This window comes from Electrophorus electricus, chromosome 11 (genome assembly GCF_041902795.1).
Source record: "Electrophorus electricus isolate QZ-2024a chromosome 11, ASM4190279v1, whole genome shotgun sequence".
NCBI classification, from domain to species: domain Eukaryota; kingdom Metazoa; phylum Chordata; class Actinopteri; order Gymnotiformes; family Gymnotidae; genus Electrophorus; species Electrophorus electricus.
This window is the reverse complement of record NC_137507.1, coordinates 16,660,001-16,684,034: the sequence shown is the minus strand read 5'-3', so window position 1 is coordinate 16,684,034 and position 24,034 is coordinate 16,660,001. Positions and strand designations below refer to the sequence as shown.

The window sequence follows — 24,034 nt, the reverse complement described above, 5'->3', positions numbered from 1 at the left end:
ATTCTCACCAGATGGCCTACCCTCCCCAAATAGCAAACACACATTAGTCAACCTGTGTGTGTGGGGGGGGGGGGGGTTGATTGTGTGTGGGTTCTGTTTTCATGGAAAGTGACTTAGCCTCACTACTTAGTCACACCACAGCTGGTCTTGTACAGACATTCTGAAGTGCACAGTGTCATTCGTAGAGATGCTCTCTCTTTCTCAATATAATTATTGCTCTCTCTTTTTATATAATTATTGCTCTCTCTCTCTCTCTAGAAAGAAAGAAAGAAAGAAAGAAAGAAAGAAAGAAAGAAAGAAAGAAAGAAAGAAAGAAAGAAAGAAAGAAAACAAGCAGTTGGGGAAATGTGTTTTCGTTTTTCCCATTACTGATAAAAAGTGGTATTAAATGTACATTTCATGGTTTTAGAACAAGTCACGTCACTTGCTTTTTCGTAGTGTGTGGAAATATCCTGTTCTTTTATACTTCCGACATTTGCGATTGTTTGTATCTATTCTGTTTACTTGTCGTCGTATACAAACTGGGACAGCTGAGCTCTAAGGACATCTCACAGGATCTTTCTTCTAGAAGTGTTTGTATGGTTCTGAAAACAAAACAACTAAAAGTGAGGTTCGGCCACTTTTGAACTATAAACAAACATAGCTCTTAGTAAAGTGAACTCCGTAAATATCCTCAGTGCTTCGTGCAATGTTTCAAAGGTTTAAGAGTTTTTGCTGTTTTTTTCTGTTCGAGGTCCCCATGACGTACGCAGTTAGAGGACGAGGCTTTGGTGTGTACTACTGGGCGGGAGCTTTGGCTTGAGACTCTCTTCTTTTTATTCTTACTCATAGCGGTTTCTCTGGGCTGCCCGGGCAAGAATAAGTTAATGTCGGGTGCGCAGAATCTGACAGCGCAGTTCATTTCTGTAACTCAGCAATGTGGATATTACAGACTGCTACAGTTTTAAGTAAGTTGAAGTAACATTAGCTTTAGAACTCTTCGTTTGCCGAGAAAATTGTAAATGTTTGTGTTTTATGAAAATGCAATTTATTACTCTGTAACATAAATTATTCATTTATTACTCTGTATATGTTATTATTTAAAACAGTCTTACTGGCTGACACCGAACATAAAAAGTAATTTGATGCTTGTTGTTTTAAGTATTGCAGTGTTTTGAGTTAGTGTGCAGAGAAGTGCGTGTGTCTCCATAAAGCTTTTTCAATTCTCTCAAAACACGCGCCCTGGTTTTGTCACTGTAATCATGAAAATAGACCGTAATTTAAGTATCATTCTAATTTTAAATTAAGTCACTTTATTTGTCATATAAAGTAAACTGATCAAATTGGTTACAATCGAATATCCGTAATATGTTGGCACTTCATTCTGACCTTAAGCAATTCAAGCAGTATATATACAGATGTCGTGTATATACACATTAGTATCTGCCAGGTGTTTGTGTTTGTGCAAACACCATGAGCAAGCGTACTCCGTTCCGCCCGCACGGCATTTTAACGATCTTCTCGAGTGTCTTGGAGATTATACCGGCAAATCCACTCGCCTTGAATTATTGATCATAGTCAGTCCGATAACCTCGATTATCTAACATCTTTTCGGGCTTCTTCTTCCCTTCGTATAGTCGTGGCTTTCGGGGTCCTGGCACAAGATCTGCCCTCGTACACTGACAGGTGCGCAGAAGGCAGCTGCTACCCCGCAACCGGCGACCTCCTGATTGGTAGAGCGCGCCGGCTCAAAGCCTCCTCCACGTGCGGACTTAGCGGTCCCGAAACCTTCTGTATTGTCAGTAACCTGCAGGTAATAACTATAATGTATAATAAGTTGTAGCTTAGTGGTTAAGCTACTTGACTAGAAATCAGAAGCTTGCCTGTTCAAATACCATTGCTGCCAAATTGCCACTGTTGGGCCCCTGAGTGGGGAACCCTCAAGTAGTCTTCAGTTGTAATTGTAAGCTGCTTTGGATAAAAGTGTCAGTTAAATGTCATCTGCTGCATAAAAAGCAAGTTATTATAAACTAAACAGCTTGATAACTTAAGATTTTGGAATTACATGTTATAAGATTCTATCAATGGTTCTCACACCCAGTCATCTGCTCGGGAGTGGGGGAACAGCCAATGTGCGATACCAATAACACAGATGATATCAGAGGGCCAAATAGTTTCATCCTTGAGATCAGGGAGGATTGATTCTGCACCTCCAGTTTTGCCTGTTCCTGGTCCACATTGAGTTGTTTTAGAGTCTGCAAACCCTCAGCCTTGCTGTGCTTTCTACACAACAGAGAAGCTTGTGTCCCAGCTCAGATGGTAGGCCCAGGGACTTTAACAGACTCTGTGACATTTCCAGTACTTTTATTGATATCTAGGGGAAGTGATATCAGAGTTGTCTGGCAAAATCTAGTTGTCATCTTGACCAAGATGTGAGACATTACATCTCTCATCTGTCATAATGTATGATTTACTCCAGCAATCTGTCTTTGATTGCTCCTCTGTATTATGTTGTACATGGCAACAGAATGTGTTTTTTGTGTCCACTGCAAAATTCACTTTCTGTCCAACAATCACCCTTTTGTGCAGTGTGTGTAATGGGAGGAGATGGAGAGGACGATCTTTCTGTCTATCTGAATGTTCCAAACTCCCTCAGGCCTCTTTCAGAGTTCTTTGGTGCGTCTGTGCAGCCCACACAGCCCAGAATTTTCACCCGCTCTGTACTTTAACATGCTGAGGGAGCAGAGAACAGCAGAGAGAGAAACCCAGACGGCTGTGTGGCTATGAATGTGTCAGTGTCCGATTGGCTTGTAATCAGAGAGTGGGTAGACTGCTCTGATCTGAGCTGGAATGCATACAACTATACAACTCTCTTTCTCTCTGTGTCTCTCTCTCTCTCTCTCTCTCCCACACACACACACACACACACACACACACACACACACACACACACACACACACACACACACACACATTTTATACATTTCTGATGAATCCACACAACAGCTATCCATCTCCCCTTCAAATGTACAGAGTATGTGGTGTTATAGTAACAGTCTAAACCAGCTTTCTAATTGCTATGTGCATTATTTTGGTTTTTTTTAGTGTGTGTGTGTGTATATATGTGTGAGAAAGAGAGAATGTGATTATGGGTGAGAGAGAGAGAGTAAGAGGTAACATGATTCTCATGTTTCCTAAATGTCTGTACTCATCTGTCCTTCCTTAGGCTGATAAGTGCTTTGAATGTGACTCCCGGGAGATGTACAATGAAGTCACTCACCCCAACAGCCACACCATTGAGAACATAGTCACAACCTTTGCCCCCAACAGGCTCAAAACATGGTGGCAATCCCAGAATGGTGAGAAAGCTTCTGACATTGCCCATTTATCTCTGTTTTGTGTTTCATGTTTCTTTTTTTTGGGGGGGGGGGGTCTAAATCACATGAAACATCACTTCACAGTGTATGAAGTGAGTTTCGTAACATGCACTAATAATAAATGGTAGATGTAAAACAGTGCACGTCAGTACTGGCTGCGTTTGATCAGAGTGCACTTCCTGCGGACTTGCTCAGTCTCCCAGGGGCAGCGGTCCTGGCCACAGAAAGAGAGAGAGAGTTCAGCCAAAAAGAAGAAGGAAATGGTGGGAGAGAAACCGAGAGCAAGTGAGAGTTGAGCACCACAGCTGGGCCTGGGAACCAGCATCCATTTTGTTCCCCAGAGACTGGTTTTCACCACTACCATGCTAACTGATTAGGTTCGTGGGTGTGGCGCACCTTCATGAATTCAGCGAATTACATGTTTATGCTGTGTTTGGAACAGTTGGAGCTGGTTTTTGCTTCATTCCACTTAACTCACACTAGAAATCTTCAACTGGCCTTTTGACGCCCTGTGCTAGTGTTCTGTTGACTGTGGCACAAGGAGTGGAGAGGACTGAATAACTTTATTCACTCCATCTGTTATTCAAGCATTATCTGTCCATATGAGAAACTGGAAAATCTCATTCGTGGACACACACACGACTCTTTGTTTCTGTCTCTGTCAGGAGTGGAGAATGTGACCATTCAGCTCGACTTAGAAGCTGAATTCCACTTCACACATCTCATCATGACCTTTAAGGTACTGCCACACACAATACATGCACAAACACCTAACCCATACACATTGCACAGACACTGCACTCCACTCAAGGAGTCTACTGCTTCTGAGGAATTTAGAACATACATGTAAGTGTGTTTGAACATTTTAGAGTCAGTTCCAGAGGGTCAGTGATATTTTACATAAAGCAAGTGCGTGTGCATATATGTGTGTGTATGTGTGTGTATGTGTGTGTGTGTGTGTGTGTGTGTGTGTGTGTGTGTGCGTGCATGCTCTCATGTTTGCGTGATGTGCTTTGCCCACAGACATTCCGTCCTGCGGCTATGGTGATTGAGCGTTCATCAGACTATGGGCAGAGTTGGCAGGTGTACCGTTACTTTGCATATGACTGCTCCACCACCTTTCCATACATATCAAAGGGACCAGTCATTAGAGTCGATGATATCATATGTGATTCACGCTACTCTGACACAGAGCCTTCAACAGAAGGAGAGGTTTGTTTAACACACACACTCACACAAACTCACAAGCACACTTAAGTGTTCTCTTACCTCTTTGTTTGGACAGTGACAAAGATGTTCTCATGTAATATGAATTCAGGTTGTAAAGATTAAATTCACTCTTACACAATATAAAAAAAACATTAAAACAACAAACAAAAACCTCTGTGCCAACTGGTTAGCTCATAACTGCTATAACATAATATTTTGCAATCAATCACAGTGAAACTGAATTCATGAACTAAAACACCAAAAACAAAATTCTGTCAATGGCCAGCTTAGTAGATACAATAACTACTTATTATTAATTTTTTGTGAACATTATTTGTGATCCATTTATACATGGATGATATTATACAGTCTATGTATATCTCTAGTATTCTGTACTATTCTGTACAGTATATAGTATTTTATATACTATAGCATTCCATTGTCTATCTGTGCATGTTTATCATTGTGTGTGTGTATGTGTGTGTGTGTGTGTGTGTGTGTGTGTGTGTGTATGCGCGCGTAGGTGATTTTTAGAGTCCTTGACCCTGTTTTTAAGATTCGTGATCCTTTCAGTGAACATATCCAAAGTAAGTAACCAACGTTTTTGCCATTGACATCCTTTTATCCCATTTTTGTTGTCTCTGTGTGTAAAAGACACATAAAACAAGAAATACCCTGAATAAAATTGTATTTAGCCCTTTTCATGCTTGTGTGTATTTATGTGCCTGTGAAATCTTAAATCATGAAAAATAGCAGCATGTAAAATTCTTTCATGTTTGTTACTGAAATTGAATCTGTGTGTGATGATTGTTGATTTTTCCTCACTAAAACATCCTGTTACTCAGTGTGTGTGTATGCATATGAGCGTGTGCGTATGTGTATTACATGCTTGCATGTGTGTGCAAGCTTGCATATGTGTTTGTGTGTCTTTGTAGACCTTCTCAGGATCACTAACCTGCGTGTGCGGATGGTAAAGTTACACACTCTTGGTGATGACCTCATGAATGACCTGGAGGATGTGATGCAGAAGTACTACTACGCCATCTTTGACATGGTTGTCCGTGGCAACTGCTTCTGTTATGGCCATGCCTCTCAGTGTGCACCAATCACAGGTGGTGAGGCGAGAGTTGAAGGAATGGTGAGGAACAGTCAGAAAGAACTAAATTAGTACCACAGGCAGCATTGCTACCAAAGCCCACTTTATATCCCTCTGTGTGTGTTTGTGTGTGTGTGTGTCTGTGTGCATGTGCTGAAATGTCTTTGACATGTGTGTTTGCTTTTTTGTGTGCATTTTTGAGTGCCAGTGTGTGTATCGTGTGCACTTTTCTGTGTTTAATTCCTGTCCAACGTGGGTCTGTGTTTGTCTTCTTGACATTTTTGCCTCAGTATCTTTCTCTCATCGCATCGTCTTTGCTACTCTTTCATTCTTTCTTCTGCTTGTCAATTACAGTCAGTTAATTGTGTGTGTACGTATGTGCCTGCGTGTGCACGGATATCCTCACACAGGTTCATGGGCACTGTGTGTGTAAGCACCACACTGCTGGACTGAACTGTGAGCTGTGTGAGAACTTTTACCACGATGTGCCATGGAGACCAGCAGAGGGTAGAAACACCAATGCATGCAAAAGTAAGAGACACACACACACCCACACACGCACATGCACACGCACATGTACATACAAGCACATGCATACACCCATCACACATACACCCATCACACATATGCCTACACATACATTTTGGATTATCTGTGTGAAGTTTTGATGTGTATTTATGTATTTGTCTCTGTGTGGCTCTCTGACTCATTCTGCATCTGTCCCAGAGTGTGAGTGTAATCACCACTCCACCATATGTCACTTTGACATGGCTGCGTACATCGCATCAGGGAACGTTAGCGGGGGAGTATGTGACAACTGTCTGCACAACACACAAGGCCAGCACTGCGAGGGCTGCAAGCCCTTCTATTACCAGCGCCCAGATTTGCACAAACGACACCCTGACATCTGCACACGTAAGTTTGTGTGTGTGTGTGTGTGTGTGTGTGTATGTGTGTGTGTGCTTGTGTGTATGTCAAAGAGATTATTGTGATTGCCGACTGTATCCACTGCTATTTTCATTGTAAGATATGTGTTTGTGCGCGTTGGGCTGTGTGTTTATACGCAGACATCTGTGTGTGTGCGTGTGTGTGCACTGGTAGCATGTGACTGTGATCCCCAGGGCTCACTGAATGGCGGTGTGTGTGACAGTGTAACAGATGTGGCGAGGAGACTGATCGCAGGTCAGTGCCACTGTAAGGCCAGTGTGGAGGGAAAACGATGTGACAGCTGCAAGCAAGGGCACTACGGCCTGGGACAAGACCCACTCGGCTGCCTGCGTGAGGAAACACACACACACACACACACACACCCAAACTCATAAAACAGCTTCATAGTGTACTGTCTGTTTATTTGTGTGTGTGTGTGTGTGTGTGTGTGTGTGTGTGTGTGTGTGTGTGTGTGTGTGTGTGTGTGTGTGTGTGTGTGTGTGTGTGTGGTTTGTTGCATAATGCAGCATGCAGATGTAATCCTCTTGGTACGCTCCCTGGAAGGGCCTGTGAGAGAAACACTGGAGAATGCCACTGCAAACGCCTCGTCACCAGCCGAAGCTGCAATCAGTGTCTGGTGAGTGTGTGTGTGTGTCTGCGTGTGTGTGTGTGTGTGTGTTTGTACATGTATGTTTGTGTGTGTGCTTCTGAAAAATCTTCTTTTTCCTTACTCTCTCAGCCTCAACACTGGGGCCTTCGTAATGACATGGATGGCTGTCGACCATGTGACTGCAATCTGGGCGGGGCTTTGAATAATGAGTAAGAACTAATTGACTCTCAAATCCATAATTATTAGGCCAGAAGATTAATACATTTCATTAGCATTATATATAAGTATCAACAACATCCTCACATTTTGCTCTCTCTTCCTCTCTAGTTGCTCTCCAGAGACAGGACAGTGTGTGTGCAGAGAGCACATGTTTGGCAGGCGCTGTGACCAAGTGAAGAACGGTTATTATTTCGCCACGCTTGACCACTACACCTATGAGGCTGAGGATGCAGAGTTTGAATCAGTAAGTGCCACCCAGGGCATTATGGGTGCTGGAGTTCTCACCTCTTTCAACCATGTACCACACATATATCACACACTTGATGTTAAAATCTGTTCTTGTACATATCTTAAATGGCCTCTTGACTTTTATTAGACATGCCTCTCTTTCAGATCCATTTTACAGGTGTGCAGTTACACACTGTTAAAGTTACAGCTGCTGGCATGGACAGTTCATTGGTCATGGTCCACCATTCCAAAATATCTGGCCAGTTGTAGTCTTGTAGTTAGGGACTGACCACTGCAGAAGGGCAACATACCACATTCTGTGTGAGATATAAGCTCCAACTATAAACCCTCAAGTGATGAAGTGTCTTGTGTGTATGTGGTCACAAATGAAAACTGGACATGATATTTTCTACATGCATTAAATGCACTGGTGCAAATTTTATGCTGTGAGACCAGTTTGACAACCCAGATCTCATAAGTTCAGTGCAGTTTTTTTTAAAGCAGCAGCTTCATTGTGTGAGCTATAGAATGAGAGGATAGTTGAATTTCTTTGCGATGACTGTGTACAGGGGGTGACCATGGTACCAAGGTCACTGCCTGTAGATCATCATGCTACCTGGACCGGTATTGGATTTGCCAACGTACCTGAAGGAAAAGCACTTCAGTTCACAGTTGACAATGTCCCACAGTCCATGGAGTACAACCTGCTGATCCGTTATGAACCACAGGTAGTGTGCTCACACAAACACACACACACACACACACACACACTTACACATGCTTAAGCCTACACACAGGTTATGATTAATTTGTTGTTTTTTGTGTGTGTGTGTGTGTGTGTGTACGCATAGTTGCCAGACATGTGGGAGGATGTGCTAGTAGTTGTGATGCGTACTCGTAACCCTTCACCATCTGCACATTGCTCTCTTCCTTATGCTGACCAGCAGAGGGTCTCACTGTCTCCAGGCTCCAGGTTAAAATGAGTGTGTGTGTATGTTTGTGCATGTATAATGTGTGTGTATGCATGAGACCATCTCAACCATGTTTAGCAGAGCCTCTAGGATTATTTCTACATTAAACATGTGAACAGTGTGCATGGTGTCTGCCTAAGCAAGTATGGACTTTGAACTGTGTGTGTGTGTGTGGTTGCAGATATGTGCTACTGTCCAGACCATTGTGTTTGGAAAAAGATAAAAAATATAACCTCAGTATGTTACTGGCCCACTATTCTTCAGATGACCATCATCACCTTCCGAACATGCTCATTGACTCCGTGAGTGTTCTTCTCTCAAACACATTCATACTTTTATTATTTCACACCACTTCTCAATGCATTAGACCCCAATCATAATCAGAACCACACTTAAAATAATTACCCCACTCATGAACCACAATCTTGAACTAAATCCTACTAAATTCCACTACATGTTGTTTACATTTAGTGCTAATTAACAGTGTTAATTATCTTAATTATTCATTGCAAACCATTTGCAGTCTAAAGCCCACTAAACTACATGCCACACATACTTCTAGGAATACATATAAACATCTCACCCTCTAACTGTAATTGAAGCATGACCTCTACAGTCTGACCCATGCCCTCTGGCCTCTGATGTGTGCTGCACAGATCGTGCTGCTGCCCGTCGTGCGCGACCTGGAGCTCTTCTCAGGTACGGCGGACAGTGAGGAGGCGTGGGAGATGTTCCAGAAGTACCGCTGCCTGGAGCTTAGCCACACCATCCAGAAGAGCCCTATGACCGACATCTGCAAGGAATACATCTTCAGTGCCTCTGCACTGCTACACCAGGGTGTTATGGGTCAGAACACACACATGAGAGTGCACACACATACACACTGTTTTTATGCATGGTCAAATACCATAGTGTGTTATAATAAAATATGTAACCTTGTGTTTTCCTCTCTTATTTCTTTGTTTATACTCACCACTGGTGCATGTATATCACATGCTTCCAATTATAATTATTTATAATTATAGTAATAAGCAATTTGCAGGATTGAAACAAGACTTTACATATTCTAATATTGATTATACTGTGGTAATATTGATGGTTACAGGAATATATGCTTATATATGATACATATGAATATGTTTACATATGAATATGTTTTCTCTCTCTTTTCCTTTTACACTCACTCTCTTATTCCCACATATGCACACACTTAGAATGTGAGTGCCATCCACAAGGCTCGCTGAGTTTAATATGCAACTCAATTGGTGGGCAGTGCCCATGTCGGCCAAACGTGGTGGGCAGAAAGTGTGACACCTGCTCCCCGGGCACCTTCCATCTCGGACCCTCTGGCTGCAGGTGTAAGTGCATACCTAAATATTACACACACACATACACATACACACACCTCTTACAAATATCACACACAGATCCACACTGTTGTTCTATTGGTCAAATGTGTGTTATGCCTGCCTCTGGTCTCCACAGCGTGTGAGTGTGACAAACTAGGCTCACGGACTCCCTTCTGTAATGTGACCACAGGGCAGTGCCCATGTGTGCCAGGCGCTTACGGGCGCCAGTGTGCCCACTGCCTGCCTGGGCACTGGGGTTTCCCCCACTGCCATGCCTGCTTCTGTAATGGCCACAGCGATCGATGCCAGACCAACACGGGTCAGTGTTTGGCGTGCAGGGAGCACACTACAGGTCACCACTGTGAGAGGTGCGTGAACCCAGTGCATCTATACCAGTCTTAACTTATTTAGTTATGGGTTTATATGAGGGAAAAGCTGTCGTAATAACATCGTTACGCTATTACTGGTGTCTGGAAGAATGACCAGAAACTCCTCGCTCTCAGTTGATATATTAAAGCAATGAGCAAAAAAAGGCCACATGTTACAGTGATTTTATGACTGTTATGTGAGTATTAACATTTTATTAATATTCACACTATGACATAATTAATATTGTAATGGTTTTATGGGTTAAAAAACCAGGCACGTTAATACAGAATCCAGTCATTGCAAGGTGAGTGTATATCATAGGATTTAACAACGGCATCCATCAAAGCTCAGCCAATCAGATTTTAGGACTGTAACTATCCATTTTATAATCATTATTCTCCATTACCATTCTCTGTGATGACTCAGAGCTCCACCACAGAACCATTTATTCCTTTGGGTTCCAAAGTTGTGCATTCATTCTGTAATCAAACCACAATCAGAAGGCATTGTCTGCACTCAACTTATGCTGACATTAAATAAATGGCATTCATCAATTCAGATGTTCATCAAACATAAATCAGAACTGTCTCATAATGTACCATTTCTGTCCTGTTGTGACTGCACTGTATTACATGCACAGGATTATGCAGAGAAGTATATTCCTGCAGAACTAGATCATCTTAAAACATCTTCCCCAGGTGTGAGAACGGCTACCATGGCAACGTGTTGCTTGGCAGTGGGGAGCATTGTCGGCCTTGCATGTGTCCCGATGGCCCAGGGAGCGGCAGGCAGTTTGCCGACACCTGCTACGAGAACCCCAACTCTCTCCAGCTCCACTGCCTGTGCAGCTCAGGATACAAAGGTAGAGACATGCCAACATTCTAGCATAGCAATGCTACTGCATTTCAATGCAGACTCATTGCAGCAGCCCTGGCTTTTCTGGAATGACAAAACTTCAACGTGTCAGCCGCGATTTACAATACAAACCAAACTGCAAATAATTAAAGCTGCTGTAGTAGATTTATTGCTAGTTAACGTCGACCAGATTTAGCTACCGAAGGAGACCTCTGCCTCCCTTCAGTCCCACATCCTCTGTGCAACCCTTTTCCAAAGCCCTCTAAACACATGCGGTGGACACTTAGTTAAAGGATATATATACATAAGTTACAAGAGGATCTTTTTAAAACCATGATTCAAAAGTTACAGTCCCTGTCTTGGGTAGGTCGCTTTGCATAATCCTAAGAAACATCCTAAGCAACTAAGAAACATCGCTGGGAATCTGGCATGTGTGACAGCAGATGGAGTAGAAACACTACCTGGTGGTAATAGTTTCCAGCACTTGCTGCAGGAATATTTACTTTCACTGAGATGTTTGACATGCTGATGTTTTACAGTAGATCTGTAATTGCCACATAGATCGTTATGTACATGCTTTATGTACATTCCAAACCAAGCGGTCACATCAGTTCATCATGACCAATTACACACAAATACCAGCACTACTTTTTTTCTCTAAAGGACCCCGGTGCGAGGAATGTGCTCCTGGTTACTATGGCAACCCCCAGGTGGCAGGTGGTCGGTGCCACCCATGTCACTGTAACAGGAACATCGACATGCACGATCCAGGGTCATGTGACACCCACACGGGGATCTGCCTCAAATGCCTGTATTACACTGAGGGCCCTAGGTGCCAGTACTGTAGCCATGGTTACTACGGAGATGCTACCACTCAGAACTGCCAGAGTAAGTGTGTGTGTGTGTGTGTGTGTGCATATGTCTGAAGTCCTTGCTCTTCGCCCATGCTTTGTGTGTGTGTGTGTGTGTGTGTGTGTGTGTGTGTGTGTGTGTGTGTGTGTGTGTGTGTGTGTGTGTGTGTGTGTGCATATGTCTGAAGTCCTTGCTCTTCGCCCATGCTTTGTGTGTGTGTGTGTGTGTGTGTGTGTGCATATGTCTGAAGTCCTTGCTCTTCGCCCATGCTTTGTGTGTGTGTGTGTGTGTGTGTGTGTGTGTGTGGTATGCACTTTTTTTCCCAAACATGTTATCTTAAAACCCACAGTTCCCACTCTGAGAGGTCTCTGTCTGGGGTTATGGTTCCAGCCCCCACTGTACCATGCAAAGTCTGTGACAAGGGCGGCTCATTAGCACACCTCTGGCTGAGAGAAGGAAGGGCAGCAGAGACCCGCTAAACTACTGTCTCTGTTCTGATTGCACAGAAGAGTCAAAGAGTCTCTCCTCTGTGCCAAAGACAGTGTTTATAAGGATGTGGTGACTTCCTACACACAGAATAAGGCATGGGCTGACCTTTGATCTGCCTGGTAAGGTTGTGGGAAAAGAGAAGGATGTAACTGTAGTAGGAAAAGTTTACATCTGAGCTGAGAGACAAAAATGGAGGACGATAAATATAAAGTTTATAAATATAAAGTTATAAATACTCAGTGCTCTGGTATGTGGGAGTGTGTGTGTGTGTGTGTGTGTGTGTGTGTGTGTGTGTGTGTGTGTGTGTGTGTGTGTGTGTGTGTGTGTGTGTGTGTGTGCCTTTTACAAAAGATACATGTTTTATTTTGATTTTTCAAAACAAAAAGGCAAGAATATTTGAAGAAACATAGCCTTCATTATTCTAGAACTTCTAAAGGTTACAAAAGTGCATGAATAAATACATGTGAAGTTGATTCTAAAAGAGAAACCAGAATCAAATTTTTAAAACCAAATATTTATATTCATAATAAAAGTCACTTGAGAATACACAGTAAAAACATAGTAAAAACTCTGAATGTGCACTCCTTTATTGAAGAAGAAGAAAAGGAAGAAGAGAGAAGAGAAACTGAAACCTTTATGGACTTTTTAAAATGAAAGACAATTAGGAAATTTAGACATAAGGGTATCGAAGATATCATGTTCTCATGTTCTCATGCTAATGCTTAATTAAGGAATTGGTTAATTAATGTTGGGAGGTTAAATAACGGTATGATTCCATGTCTCACATTATAAAAACAAATGTGTATGTCTTATGTGTGCGTGCGTGTGTGTGTAGAGTGTATGTGCCAGGCTTTGGGCAGTGTTGAACAGAGCTGTGTAGATGGGAAGTGTGAGTGTGACAGGGTCAGTGGGCAGTGTCCCTGTCTGCCTGGTGTGGAGGGTCTGAACTGTGACCACTGTGCCCCCAACACCTGGAATATCAACAGCAGAGAGGGTTGCCAGCTGTGCCAGTGTCACCCCACCCACTCCTTCAGCCCCTCCTGCGATGCAGTGAGCACACGCACACACCCCTTGGAAATGATACATAAATACACCAAAACTGGTGAATGCAGGCAATAGACTGGTCCTAGGTCCTAGTTTCAGAGGAATCATGTGGCTGGCCGGCATCCAATAGACAAGTGTGGAAAAAGCTTGGATGAAAAAGACAATATCATGTACAGACAGATGAGAGATTTCTTAAAACTGCAGCAGTTTTCCTGCAAGAGTAGTAGAAACAGATTCACACACAGATGGACACACACATTCATCTGCCATTGAATTTTAGGTTGACCTTTGTGAACTCTGTGTCCATGTGTGTGTGTGTGTGTGTGTGTGTGTGTGCTTCCCAGCTGTCGGGTCAGTGCTCCTGTAAGCCTGGGTTTGGTGGCAGGACTTGTGAAGAGTGTAGGGCACTTTTCTGGGGTGATCCTGAAGTAAAATGTAATGGTGGGTCTGGACATATACGTAACACACACAAAAACACTACTAAAAACACTACTAAACACATTCATGGTTAATGCTTGTGGGTGTAGTACCTAAAACTTTGTATTCTAAAAAATTGTATTCTGAACATGGATGAGTTTGTTATTTTAAGTAGTTACTTTCCCACTGTAACTCCTTCTTTAGATTTGCTTGTTTTTGTATTTCTTCACAAACACACACACACACACACATAGACAAAAAAATTCCAGGGCAGACCCGGCTGAAAACCATAAGAATTCAGCTCAAGAGATTCCACCAGGTCATATATTCCCACCATAATTCTTGATCCCAAAGCACAGCTGCATCTGAATACACACACACACACACACACACACACACACACACACACACACACACACACACACACACACACACACACCCTCTCACACAAATACATGCACACACCCTTTCTACTAACCACGTACATTATGTGTGTTAACCGCAGATGCAGAAGCTATCTCATAAATTCCAGCAAACAGACCCAGACCCAACTATAACTCATATTTGCACCAACCTCTCCCTACCACACACACACACACACACACACACACACACACACACACACACACACACACACACACACACACACACATATACATTTTCTCAGTTTCACATTTTTTTATAATGCCACTGGCCCATCCAGCGACAGTATTTGTATTGCTTATGTGTGTGTATGTGTTCCAGCATGTGACTGTGATCCACGAGGCATCTCCACACTACAGTGCAATAAGTCAACAGGCAAATGTATGTGTGTGGAGGGTGTGGCTGGCCAACGCTGTGACTCCTGTAGGCGGGGCTATGTGGGAAAATTCCCTGAATGCCAGCAATGTCATCAGTGCTTCAGTGATTGGGATGTTACAGTCAGCGAGCTAACCAATCAGACGGAGCGGATGATAGGCACTGTGGATGAGGCGAAAGTAACAAGTGTGCCGGCAGCCTATCATGACACGATATCTAGTCTGGAGAGCGGAGCCAGGCAGCTCATTCAAATACTAGAGGACAACGAGGCTCAGAAAACTCTCGTACACAATAAAGCTCTACTGCAGCAAACAAAGTATGTGCACGCGCGCGCACACACACACACACACGCAAACAGAGGAGTAGCTCTGTTACAACCACTTTTGAGTTTACATCTTATTATACTACTTTAGCAGTTGATAAGGTTAGGAAATGTAATACGCTGTTACTGTACATTGCTTTTAACCTACTTGTGCCAGTTGCACAAGTGATAAGATACAGTTTTCAAAACCTTTTGGGGAAAAAATAATCTAGGTGTTAATTCAGATTTTTTTTTTTATCTTTGACAGCTTGACAAAGGCAGATGTGCACTTCCACTAAGCTTCCACCCGTTTCTTTCTCACCATTTTCTTCTTTCTCTTTTTCTGACCACATATGTTCTCAGTCAGCTCATGTTGGTCCTGGGCCGCTCGCTGAACCACTCAGAGGATCTGGTGGCACAGGTCTCTGCAGAGCACGGCAGGGCTGCGGAGGAGCTGCACTCCCTCAGCGAGGAGTCCCACAAGCTGCAGGAGAGCATGGAGGAGAAGCAGCAGCAGGCGCTGCTCATCAAACATGCCAACATCAGGGGTACGAACCATGTGCACATGCACTTCATTTTGGACAAGCAGAAGAACATGCATACTTTATCATTTTTAGAATCATTATATTATTATTATTATTATTATTAGGTATAATTTAGCCTGCTTAATTACCCTAATTTGCATACACATATGCTAGTAGTAGTAGAAATAGTAAAGTAGGCTCTCATTCATTCACACAAAAGGCTGCTGTACATGACTACCATTTGCAGTATTTTGCATGAATATCACCACTGTGCAGGTGCAGCAGACAGCATTTGGCAGTATCACCAGCAGTCGTTGGAGGCAGAGGGTCAGGTCAACCAGGCCACCAGTGACCCGCAAAGCCCCATGGAGCAGTCAGCAGGCCTGCGACAAGCCAGCGAGGCCATGCTGAATGCCATCCAGGGCGGGTACGAACTCAGACTGCAGCTGCAGGCTGAGAGACTAGACAAGATGAACCGGGACTTGGACCAGGATGACCTATCGCAACTCAGCCACCAGGTGCATCAGCCAATGAGTATCCAGTAAAAATACTATGTCAATCTAGGGCGGGTGAAATACAGAATGACGATAATCACCTGGCGTCATGTTCAGTCCGGGCCACGGGGATCCACAAACAAGACACATTTTTGTTCTGTCAAAGCTTCCAGTGCAACTGAACAAAAATTCACCTGCTGCTTCGAGCGTGTCTGAAGTTGGACTGTCTGGCAATCCCTAAAGACCGAGTTGGAAAACATAAAGTTGTCTAAGTATTTGTGTTTTAGGGACATCTTAACACTGCCAGCGATGAACAGGTTTGTGGAGCACTGACCTGAGCATTCCTTGATCTTTACGCCCCTGTAGGTGTGTGGTGGAGCGTCTGGCCCAGACAGCTGCGGAGGCTGCGAGGGTCTGGGGTGCGCGGGCGAGGCTGGGGCGTTGCAGTGCGGTGCGGCGGGGTGTGCAGGACTCATCACAGAAAGCAACAAAGCCCTGAACAAAGCCAAGGAGCTGGACCATGACATCCTGGACTCTCTGAAGGAAGTGGAGAAGCTCCACAGGATGGTTTGTCTTTGCTGCAGTACATATCTCATTGGCCTTCTAGCAGTGCTCTTATTGCCTGTTAGGGACTGTGAGCAAGTGTAGAGTCACACAGCTATCTTGGCTGACTAATTGCTAAATGGATTTCTCTACATGGTTTATACACTTATAATGTGTCACACACTCTCTCTTAGACTCTAAACTTCAATCCTTTATCTTGCATTTATTTTAAAAATTAAGCCAGAATTTAACTGAGAGTGGTTGATATTATTCCATAGCACATGAGTGCATATCTCTCATGTGTATCTCTCTACGTGACCCACTCAGCATGTGTTTGTATTGGTGTGTGTTTGTATGTTTGTGTTATAAGGTGTCAGATGCTCGCGGGCAGGCTGACGAGGCTAAACTCAGTGCTCAGGATGTCCTGTCAAAGGCCAATCAGAGCAAATCTAGAGTTGAGCAGACCAATCAGGAGCTACGACAGCTCGTTCAGGAAATAAGAGACTTTCTTACACGTAAGCAACACACCCCACATCCAACATAAGCATCCAATTTACAAATTAATTTACAGAAATTAACAGTCTGACTCTGTGTGTGTTTAGGTGGAGCGGATCTGCAGCGAATTGAGGCACTAGCTGACAAGGTGCTGAAGCTAAAGATGCCCGTGGCCGCAGGCGAGCTAAAGAACGTTACTATGGAGATTCGCCAGCATGTCGCGAGCCTGACAAGTGTGGATGACATTCTGGCTGAAAGTGCTGACCAGGCCCACATGGCAGAGATGCTGCTGCACCAGACACGCACAGTCAGGTAAACCCAAACACACATACGCACACACACAAACATGCACACACATACAAACACACACACACACACACACACACACATACGTAAACACAGTCTTGTGTTTACATTTACATTTACAGCATTTAGCAGACGATCTTATCCAGAGTGACTTACAAAAGTGCTTTGTCATTTACTCATAGAATATATCCAAGTACAGTACAGTAGGTTAGAATCAAACATACCAATGAACTAGAATACTGTAGAATACAGGAATGGATGCTTATACCTAGAATTGCAAAATACATAAGGTCTATGCTCAGTGTTACCACTTTACACACATTATTGTACCATCACAGGCACAACAGTACATGGAGTATCCTGATACATTGTGTGTGTTCTGCAGTGAGAAGGCTATGCAGCTGAAGGAGGAAGCAGAGGAAGTGATGTCAGCGTTAAATGAATCTGAGTATGCTCAGTCTGCAGCACATGTCAGCCTGACAGGGGCCAAGGACAACCTCGACTACACACAACAACACATGGCCTCGGTGAGAGTGTCTCTGTTTATGTAGTAACCCATCTTATGAAAGTATGTGTGAACACCTGCACATGTGTACAGTGTGTGTGTTCAGGTAATATTAGGTAATACTGCCTAATGCTATGTACGCCCGTGTGTACAGTATGTTCAGGTGTGTATGGTTGTATGCATTTGTTTGTGTGTGTGTGTGTGTGCGCGTGTTACAGGTGGAGTCAGAGACGGCTGCGTCTGAGCTTAAACTGAGTAACATCACGCAAAGGATGCTGGATGCAGAGGCAGGGGTTGGCGAGGCCAAACAGAAAATTCTGGAGGCCTCCAGCAGTGCAGAAAACACTAACAGAGTGGCTGACTACGTCTCTGAGGTTATGGAACAAACCAAACGGGTAACTGGCTGTCCAGTGTTAATTTTAGCTTTGAGGAATAGCTGCATTTACACTGTCAGGCTGATAAAACTTACAATAGTGTGACAGCAATAAGAATTTCTTTTAACCATTTTCTCACAATGTTAGTCGTTTCCAGTTCCACACCCTTGGAAGAGAGCATCAATCACTAGCTATGCCCACATCAGCCAGCAGATGCCCAGATTGGCTGGCACTGTGTTGAGGAATGGGGTGAGGGAGGTGCCGCCCAACCCACTCAGAGAGCAAGGCCAATTATGCCCTCTTGGGCTCCTGGCCAGGACTGGCTTCACGGAATTACCAGGGGATCGAACTGGCTATCACCCAATGAGAATTATTACAACTACATGTATTATGTGTATATCTGTCAGGAATTGGATTCGGAGGTGAAGGATAGTTTCCGGTTAGTCAGCCACCTGATGGAGCACAAAGCGCTGGGTGTGTCTGACGCACGCCAGAGGGTGGAGCGACTGCGGCAGGAGGCAAAAGACTTTCTGGATGACTCTGTCAACAAATTAAAGAGACTAACAGGTAAACACACACAGGTAGATGCCATGAACAGCCTAAATAAGGCTGTGCTGCCACAGATGGACCAAGCATGACCGACTTTGCCTCTCTGTCCCCCTCTCCCTCAGAGCTGGAGAAGACGTTCTCCTCGAACCAGCAGACTCTGGAAGAGAGAGCGGAGGAGCTGAAGGATTTAGAGAAGACGGCCCAGGGTGTGCTGCAGGAGCTCAGTCACAAGGCTGCACTGTACAGCACGTGCCTGTGATGGCGGCCACAGTCCCGTGAAGAACCCAGACTTTTTTCTGTGTCAGCCAGAGATGCGCATTAGTAGCTGCACATTCCCTAAGATCCCGTTCCCAAATGGTTCCCCTTGAGTTAAGCCAGTGCCTCCCAGTCCTGGTTCTTGAGTACTCCTCTACCCTGCACCTAATCCCATGGGTAGCACCGATCCACATTTGTTCCTCTTTACACCAAACATGTGACTATTTGTTTTCCAAGGTAGGTTTCTTTGTTTTATTCAGACGTAATGTAATCTGACCACAACTGATGTAATGTCGACATAAAGCTAGAACGCTAGCAACATAACCCATAGCCTGTGATTAACCATGTTGGGTGCTAGCAAGCAAATAACGTTAGCCATGTAATAGGCCCACCTACATTTACATGATATATAAGCACACAAGATATATATGAGAGACATATAAATCTCTCCATTCAGTCAGGGTTAAAAATTAATTGTTTAAAGGGTTCAACAGGGACTTGACTCAACTCATCAGCTAATTAGCGAGTTAAAAATTGGCAAGGAAGTGCAGTTTCACTGCAGGACCCGGAGCACGAAGCACTGTTGCTAGCCACTAAGTCAACTTCAGCGTATGTACAGGAAAAGCTACTTACAAAACCTACCATTTCACTTGTTTATCTAGTCTTTAGCCAAAAAGTTGTATTTTGAAATATCTATACCAAACAATATCTGCCACATTTAAATATTATTATATAGCCACGAAAGAGAAATAAAATAGCACTGTCATATTGAAATTTTGGGCTCGTCTAGGCATTCCAGTCAAAATTGTAATTAAAGGTGCTGTGAATTACATTACTGTTATTACTAATTTTCCTCAAAACAATGCCTCGTCTCTTTTCACCCCCATCATGTTCCATTCTTCCAGACTTCTACATATCCGTCCCTCACCCACACACATTATACATGCTCTCAGCAGCATAGCATTCCTCAGAACACAACTACAGTTGACAGAAGTGGCATGTTTGCTGCAGGCTAGTTGTCATCCAGGCATACCTCTCAAAGTACATCTTTTTCACATCTGCCTAAAATGTGTAGATGGATTTGGCTGACTTCATTGAATTATTGTGAGATTTTAATTGAAGGGTAGCCTTGAAAAAGGCTTTACAGTTAGATACGCCACAACGTGTGCCTCGCTTGTAGTTACCATTCAAAGTTAGCTGGCTTAGATAGCACACAAACAGTGATGTTTTACTAATGCCACAGTCTGCCAGAATCAAGAGTCTGTGCTAATACTCAACACAGAGATAAAACATTTCATAAGTGAGGGACTGTGTTGCTCTGACAGCCAGGGAGCATCCATTCCATTATGTGAGTGCAAGAACAGAGAAGAGTCATGGTACTTGTCTTCCATGCATCTTGAAAGACGGCAGGGGTAGCAGAGTCGTACTCGAAGCTTGAAGGGATCTAGGCGCGGACTGGAACTTGACCACTGGCAGCAGGTAAGGATGGACTGGTCCACTTTTGACACTGTAGTCAAGCATCAGGGTTTTTAATATAATGTGCGCATCTACAAGAAGCCAGCAATGGTGTGTTTGGGTGACACAGGTGAACTTTGGGAGGATGAAGACAAGACATTCTGCTGTATTCTGGATCAGCTCAGTTCTGATGACACGTGTAGGGAGGCCAGCCAGGGAGGAGCTGTATTTGTTCAGTCTCGAGATGGCAAGGAACTGGACGAGCACCTTTTGGAGAGAAACAGTCGAATTCTCATTGTTGTAGAGGAGAAACCTTCAGGACCAAGTCAAGTTTGGATCATAAACCAAAAATGACAAGTGATATCTACTATTACAACAAAGGCATAAAACTTCCTATGGGCATGTTTTCAGACTGCATTGAAAATTTTAGTTGCTAATTAGAGAACCCAGGACAATTGCAGAGACCTTTTCCTTCAGAGCAACTGTTTTAGTGATGGCTATTAGGATGTTACATTAGGGTGGGAACTAAAATACCTGCTGTGTTCCTCATAGATGCTTGCAATACTTTCAGTGGGCACAAGTGGGCAATAGAGTGCTTCCCAAATTCTCTCTCTCACACACACACACACACACACACACACACACACACACACACACACACACACACACACACACACACACACACACACACACACACACACACACACATCAGGCGCACCATTGGTTAATGTGCCAATTCATGTGGCAGGTGCCGGGCTTTCAAGGATTCTTCAACGGCAAATGCTTATGTGTACATTTTGTAAACAAAGACTCTTAATGACAGAGACAGAACAATATTTGCTGTAAAAGAGCATCATTTATTTGGGAAAACGACATTCTTTTCGAGACTCAATATACAACACTGCAGCACGAATACATGATTAGGTAAATACCTTTAATAATCCTTTCAGACTGGAGAATGCAGGGAGGCTGTAGTGCTCCTGATATATTTAAAGTATTTGTACAGAAACTACCAGGAATAGACAGAAACAGTCAATTCAAGGGTATTAGATAACTAGTTTCCATGTGCTACACAAGCTGGTACTGCTGTAGGTTGTAGCCCAGTGGTCATCGGCTCTCCCCTGTCCTTATGGATAAGTCTCGACCCCAAACAGGAATGGTTGAACCAGGTGTAATGGTTTGGGGTTGCAGGAAGGCACCTGCCACCACTAATTTGGTCCTTTGGTGCTGGACTGCTCTCAAGCAGATATTTTGCTTAGGAGTGGGAGGTGGCTGATGTACCAGCTTTCTCTTTCGTTATTCTCCCTTTAGCTCTGCAGTAAGCATCTACACTTAAAAAAAACAAACAAACAAACATCTGTGTGGGAGACATTCTGTGACAGTGACAGTTTACGATTTTGTTGATAAAAACCAACACACGCCCTGCAGAGCAGTGGACATTACTCAGTCTTCTCAAAAAGGTTTCTGAATTGAAGAAACAGAAAAAGGAAAAAAATAGTTATAAAAATATTTACTAAAATTGTCATGTAAAATAGTCCTAAAGTCCATTTAGCTTAGCATCCTTCTGGTGCTCTTATTTAATAAAGGCATCCTCATCACACATAAATAAACAAAAACAAATAAACAAATAAGAACAACACAAAGCATATTTTCTTTTTTGTGCACAGTAGAATCAGCTCCATTTGCTCAGAAGCTTAAACTCCATGATCAGCGCAGCCCTCAGGGGGGCAGTGGGTGAGGCCATGTGCGTCCTGAGCCTAATGAGCTCAGCTTTTGACTCCGCCCACTCCCAAACACACCCTGCATGCCTGTGCTCAGAAGGCACAGTTAAACATGTTTACTCTGGTGACCAGAACTCGACGTTAGAGCATTATTAGTGATGTTCTGAAACAACTACACAGGGACTCGGTTCAGAACAGCTAACACAGTACAGTTTTTAAAAAATCGACCCGTTTGTTCGGACAAGCAGATAAATACACACACACCCACGCGCGCCTACACAAACATGCTAGTTTATTTAAACCCACAGTACTGGGAGCATTTAATCCTTCAAATGTCTGGCTGTAGTGAAGACTGCCGGACAGATCCGGATATCCAGTGTCATTTTGTCAATCAGGGTCTGATCACTCCCCACCTGCCAACACCCGGCCCACACGCACGCACACGCACACGCACACACGCACACACACGCACGCACACACACGCACACACACACACACACGCACACACACACGTTCGCACGCTTTAGCTGGCCAGGAGCATGCGCTCAGCAGCGCACTGCACCTGCTCCCAGTGGCTCCAACCAAGCGCGAGCAAGCATATGCATACGAAAGTGCCGAGCACGTGCAGCCGGCTGCGCAGCAACGGCGCTGTGAACTTGGCTGCTGTGGAGACACACACGAGGATCACCGTGACGATGGCCAGCATGACGTTGATGCACTTGCCCAGCAGCACCCTGGCATCGGCGCTCTCCAACTGCACGAGCTGCTGGTGCTGCTGCTGAAGCTCCAGCTTGCTGACGCGCGTCTGGCAGACCTCCAGCGCCTCCTGTAGGCCAGGGGAGGGACGGCAGGGGCCCCGAGAGGAAAGAGGAGCAAAACGGAGAGGGGAAAGAGAGATTCAGAAAAATAGAAAAGGCCAATAAAAGAGAGAGAGACAGCAGCAGATGGAGAAATAAGGAACAAAGAGACCGGTGTGAGAGTGAGGCAAAAGGGGTGACAAAAACAGATAAAGTCATACACAGAAACAGAAAATGAGAGAGAGGGTGAGAAGGAAGATTGAATAAATGAACAGATATGAAAGTTCTGGACCGAGTCTGTTGTTAAGACTGCTGTTTCTGATATACATACCTGTATGTCCCGGGCTCGCTCATAGGCCTGATAGGCTACTTTCTCCTCAATGCTGGCCAGCTCCTGTTTCAGGTTCGCCATCTCGTTCTGGTGTAGCTCGGTCAGGTCGTTCAGCTGATCTTCCAGCCGCTCACACCTGCCAAAGCAGACGAACACACACTGTGTGTGTGTGTGTGTGTGTGTGTGTGTGTGTGTGTGCGTGCGTGTGTGCGTGCGTGTTTCTTCAAGGATTCGGTTTACATGACTAGATCATGCAACTGCAGCAGATCTGTCATCTGCGTGTTCCTACTGCGCTTCTCCTGTTCTCCCACATCCTAAAGGATCACTGCTGGACTCAGATTTGCTGAAAGCCACTAAAGGACACCGGACTCACATTCACGGTCATGGACCAGGCGGAGATGATTCCGGCCTTCTGACGTGGCTCCACTGATAATGGGTGGGCTCCAGCATGAGCCAGGAAAACTTTGCCTGCACCATTATCTTACTAGAAGCAGCTTGAACTGATGACACAAGGCTTTGGTCCTGGGATTAATGGAATACTCAAATCATCCCCTCTGGCACAACCAACCACGACACGGTCAAAGTCACTCAGATC

At 44.1% G+C, this 24,034-nt stretch overlaps 2 protein-coding genes across 5 annotated transcripts in view; one reads left to right on the top strand and one right to left on the bottom strand.

Annotated features, from left to right (window-relative positions):
* Nucleotides 1-298: 298 nt before the first annotated feature.
* Nucleotides 299-19,967, top strand: lamb1b (laminin, beta 1b). Of its 4 annotated transcripts, none has more exons than XM_081722556.1 (34): nt 302-605; nt 734-947; nt 1,617-1,792; nt 3,206-3,338; nt 4,022-4,095; nt 4,380-4,568; nt 5,089-5,152; nt 5,411-5,703; nt 6,072-6,192; nt 6,388-6,576; nt 6,763-6,939; nt 7,116-7,225; nt 7,328-7,407; nt 7,526-7,661; nt 8,215-8,373; nt 8,497-8,618; nt 8,798-8,918; nt 9,273-9,462; nt 9,831-9,974; nt 10,102-10,333; nt 11,033-11,196; nt 11,853-12,077; nt 13,366-13,580; nt 13,919-14,015; nt 14,736-15,105; nt 15,454-15,638; nt 15,891-16,132; nt 16,475-16,675; nt 17,022-17,166; nt 17,254-17,458; nt 17,838-17,979; nt 18,176-18,352; nt 18,739-18,898; nt 19,003-19,967. In XM_081722556.1, the coding sequence occupies exons 2-34, from the start codon at nt 917-919 to the stop codon at nt 19,137-19,139; spliced, it is 5,406 nt and encodes a 1,801-aa protein (XP_081578682.1). In that variant the 5' UTR covers nt 302-605; nt 734-916; the 3' UTR covers nt 19,140-19,967. The 4 variants fall into 4 exon arrangements, with proteins under 4 accessions (XP_081578683.1, XP_081578682.1, XP_026876462.2 ...); XM_027020661.3 differs by having other exon boundaries at nt 306-605; nt 5,501-5,703; XM_081722557.1 differs by lacking the exon at nt 11,853-12,077 and having other exon boundaries at nt 299-605.
* A 1,459-nt stretch (nt 19,968-21,426) lies between these two features.
* The window catches only part of tmcc3 (transmembrane and coiled-coil domain family 3), a 15,298-nt gene continuing 12,690 nt past the window's right edge, over nt 21,427-24,034 (bottom strand). The window contains exons 3-4 of the mRNA XM_027020678.3: nt 23,440-23,575; nt 21,427-23,137 (exon numbers count right to left, since the gene is read on the bottom strand). Of these exons, the coding sequence (XP_026876479.2) occupies nt 22,835-23,137; nt 23,440-23,575 (439 nt within the window). The 3' untranslated portion in view covers nt 21,427-22,834. The remainder of the gene's footprint in view (nt 23,138-23,439; nt 23,576-24,034) is intronic.

Excerpts from the sequence above, each read along its gene's own strand:
- lamb1b (XM_081722556.1), top strand. The coding sequence starts at position 917 with ATGTGGATATTACAGACTGCTACAGTTTTAA. Across the intron at positions 5,704-6,071 it reads AGGCGAGAGTTGAAGGAATG|GTTCATGGGCACTGTGTGTG; the intron begins GTGAGGAACAGT and ends ATCCTCACACAG. Across the intron at positions 10,334-11,032 it reads ACAGGTCACCACTGTGAGAG|GTGTGAGAACGGCTACCATG; the intron begins GTGCGTGAACCC and ends CATCTTCCCCAG.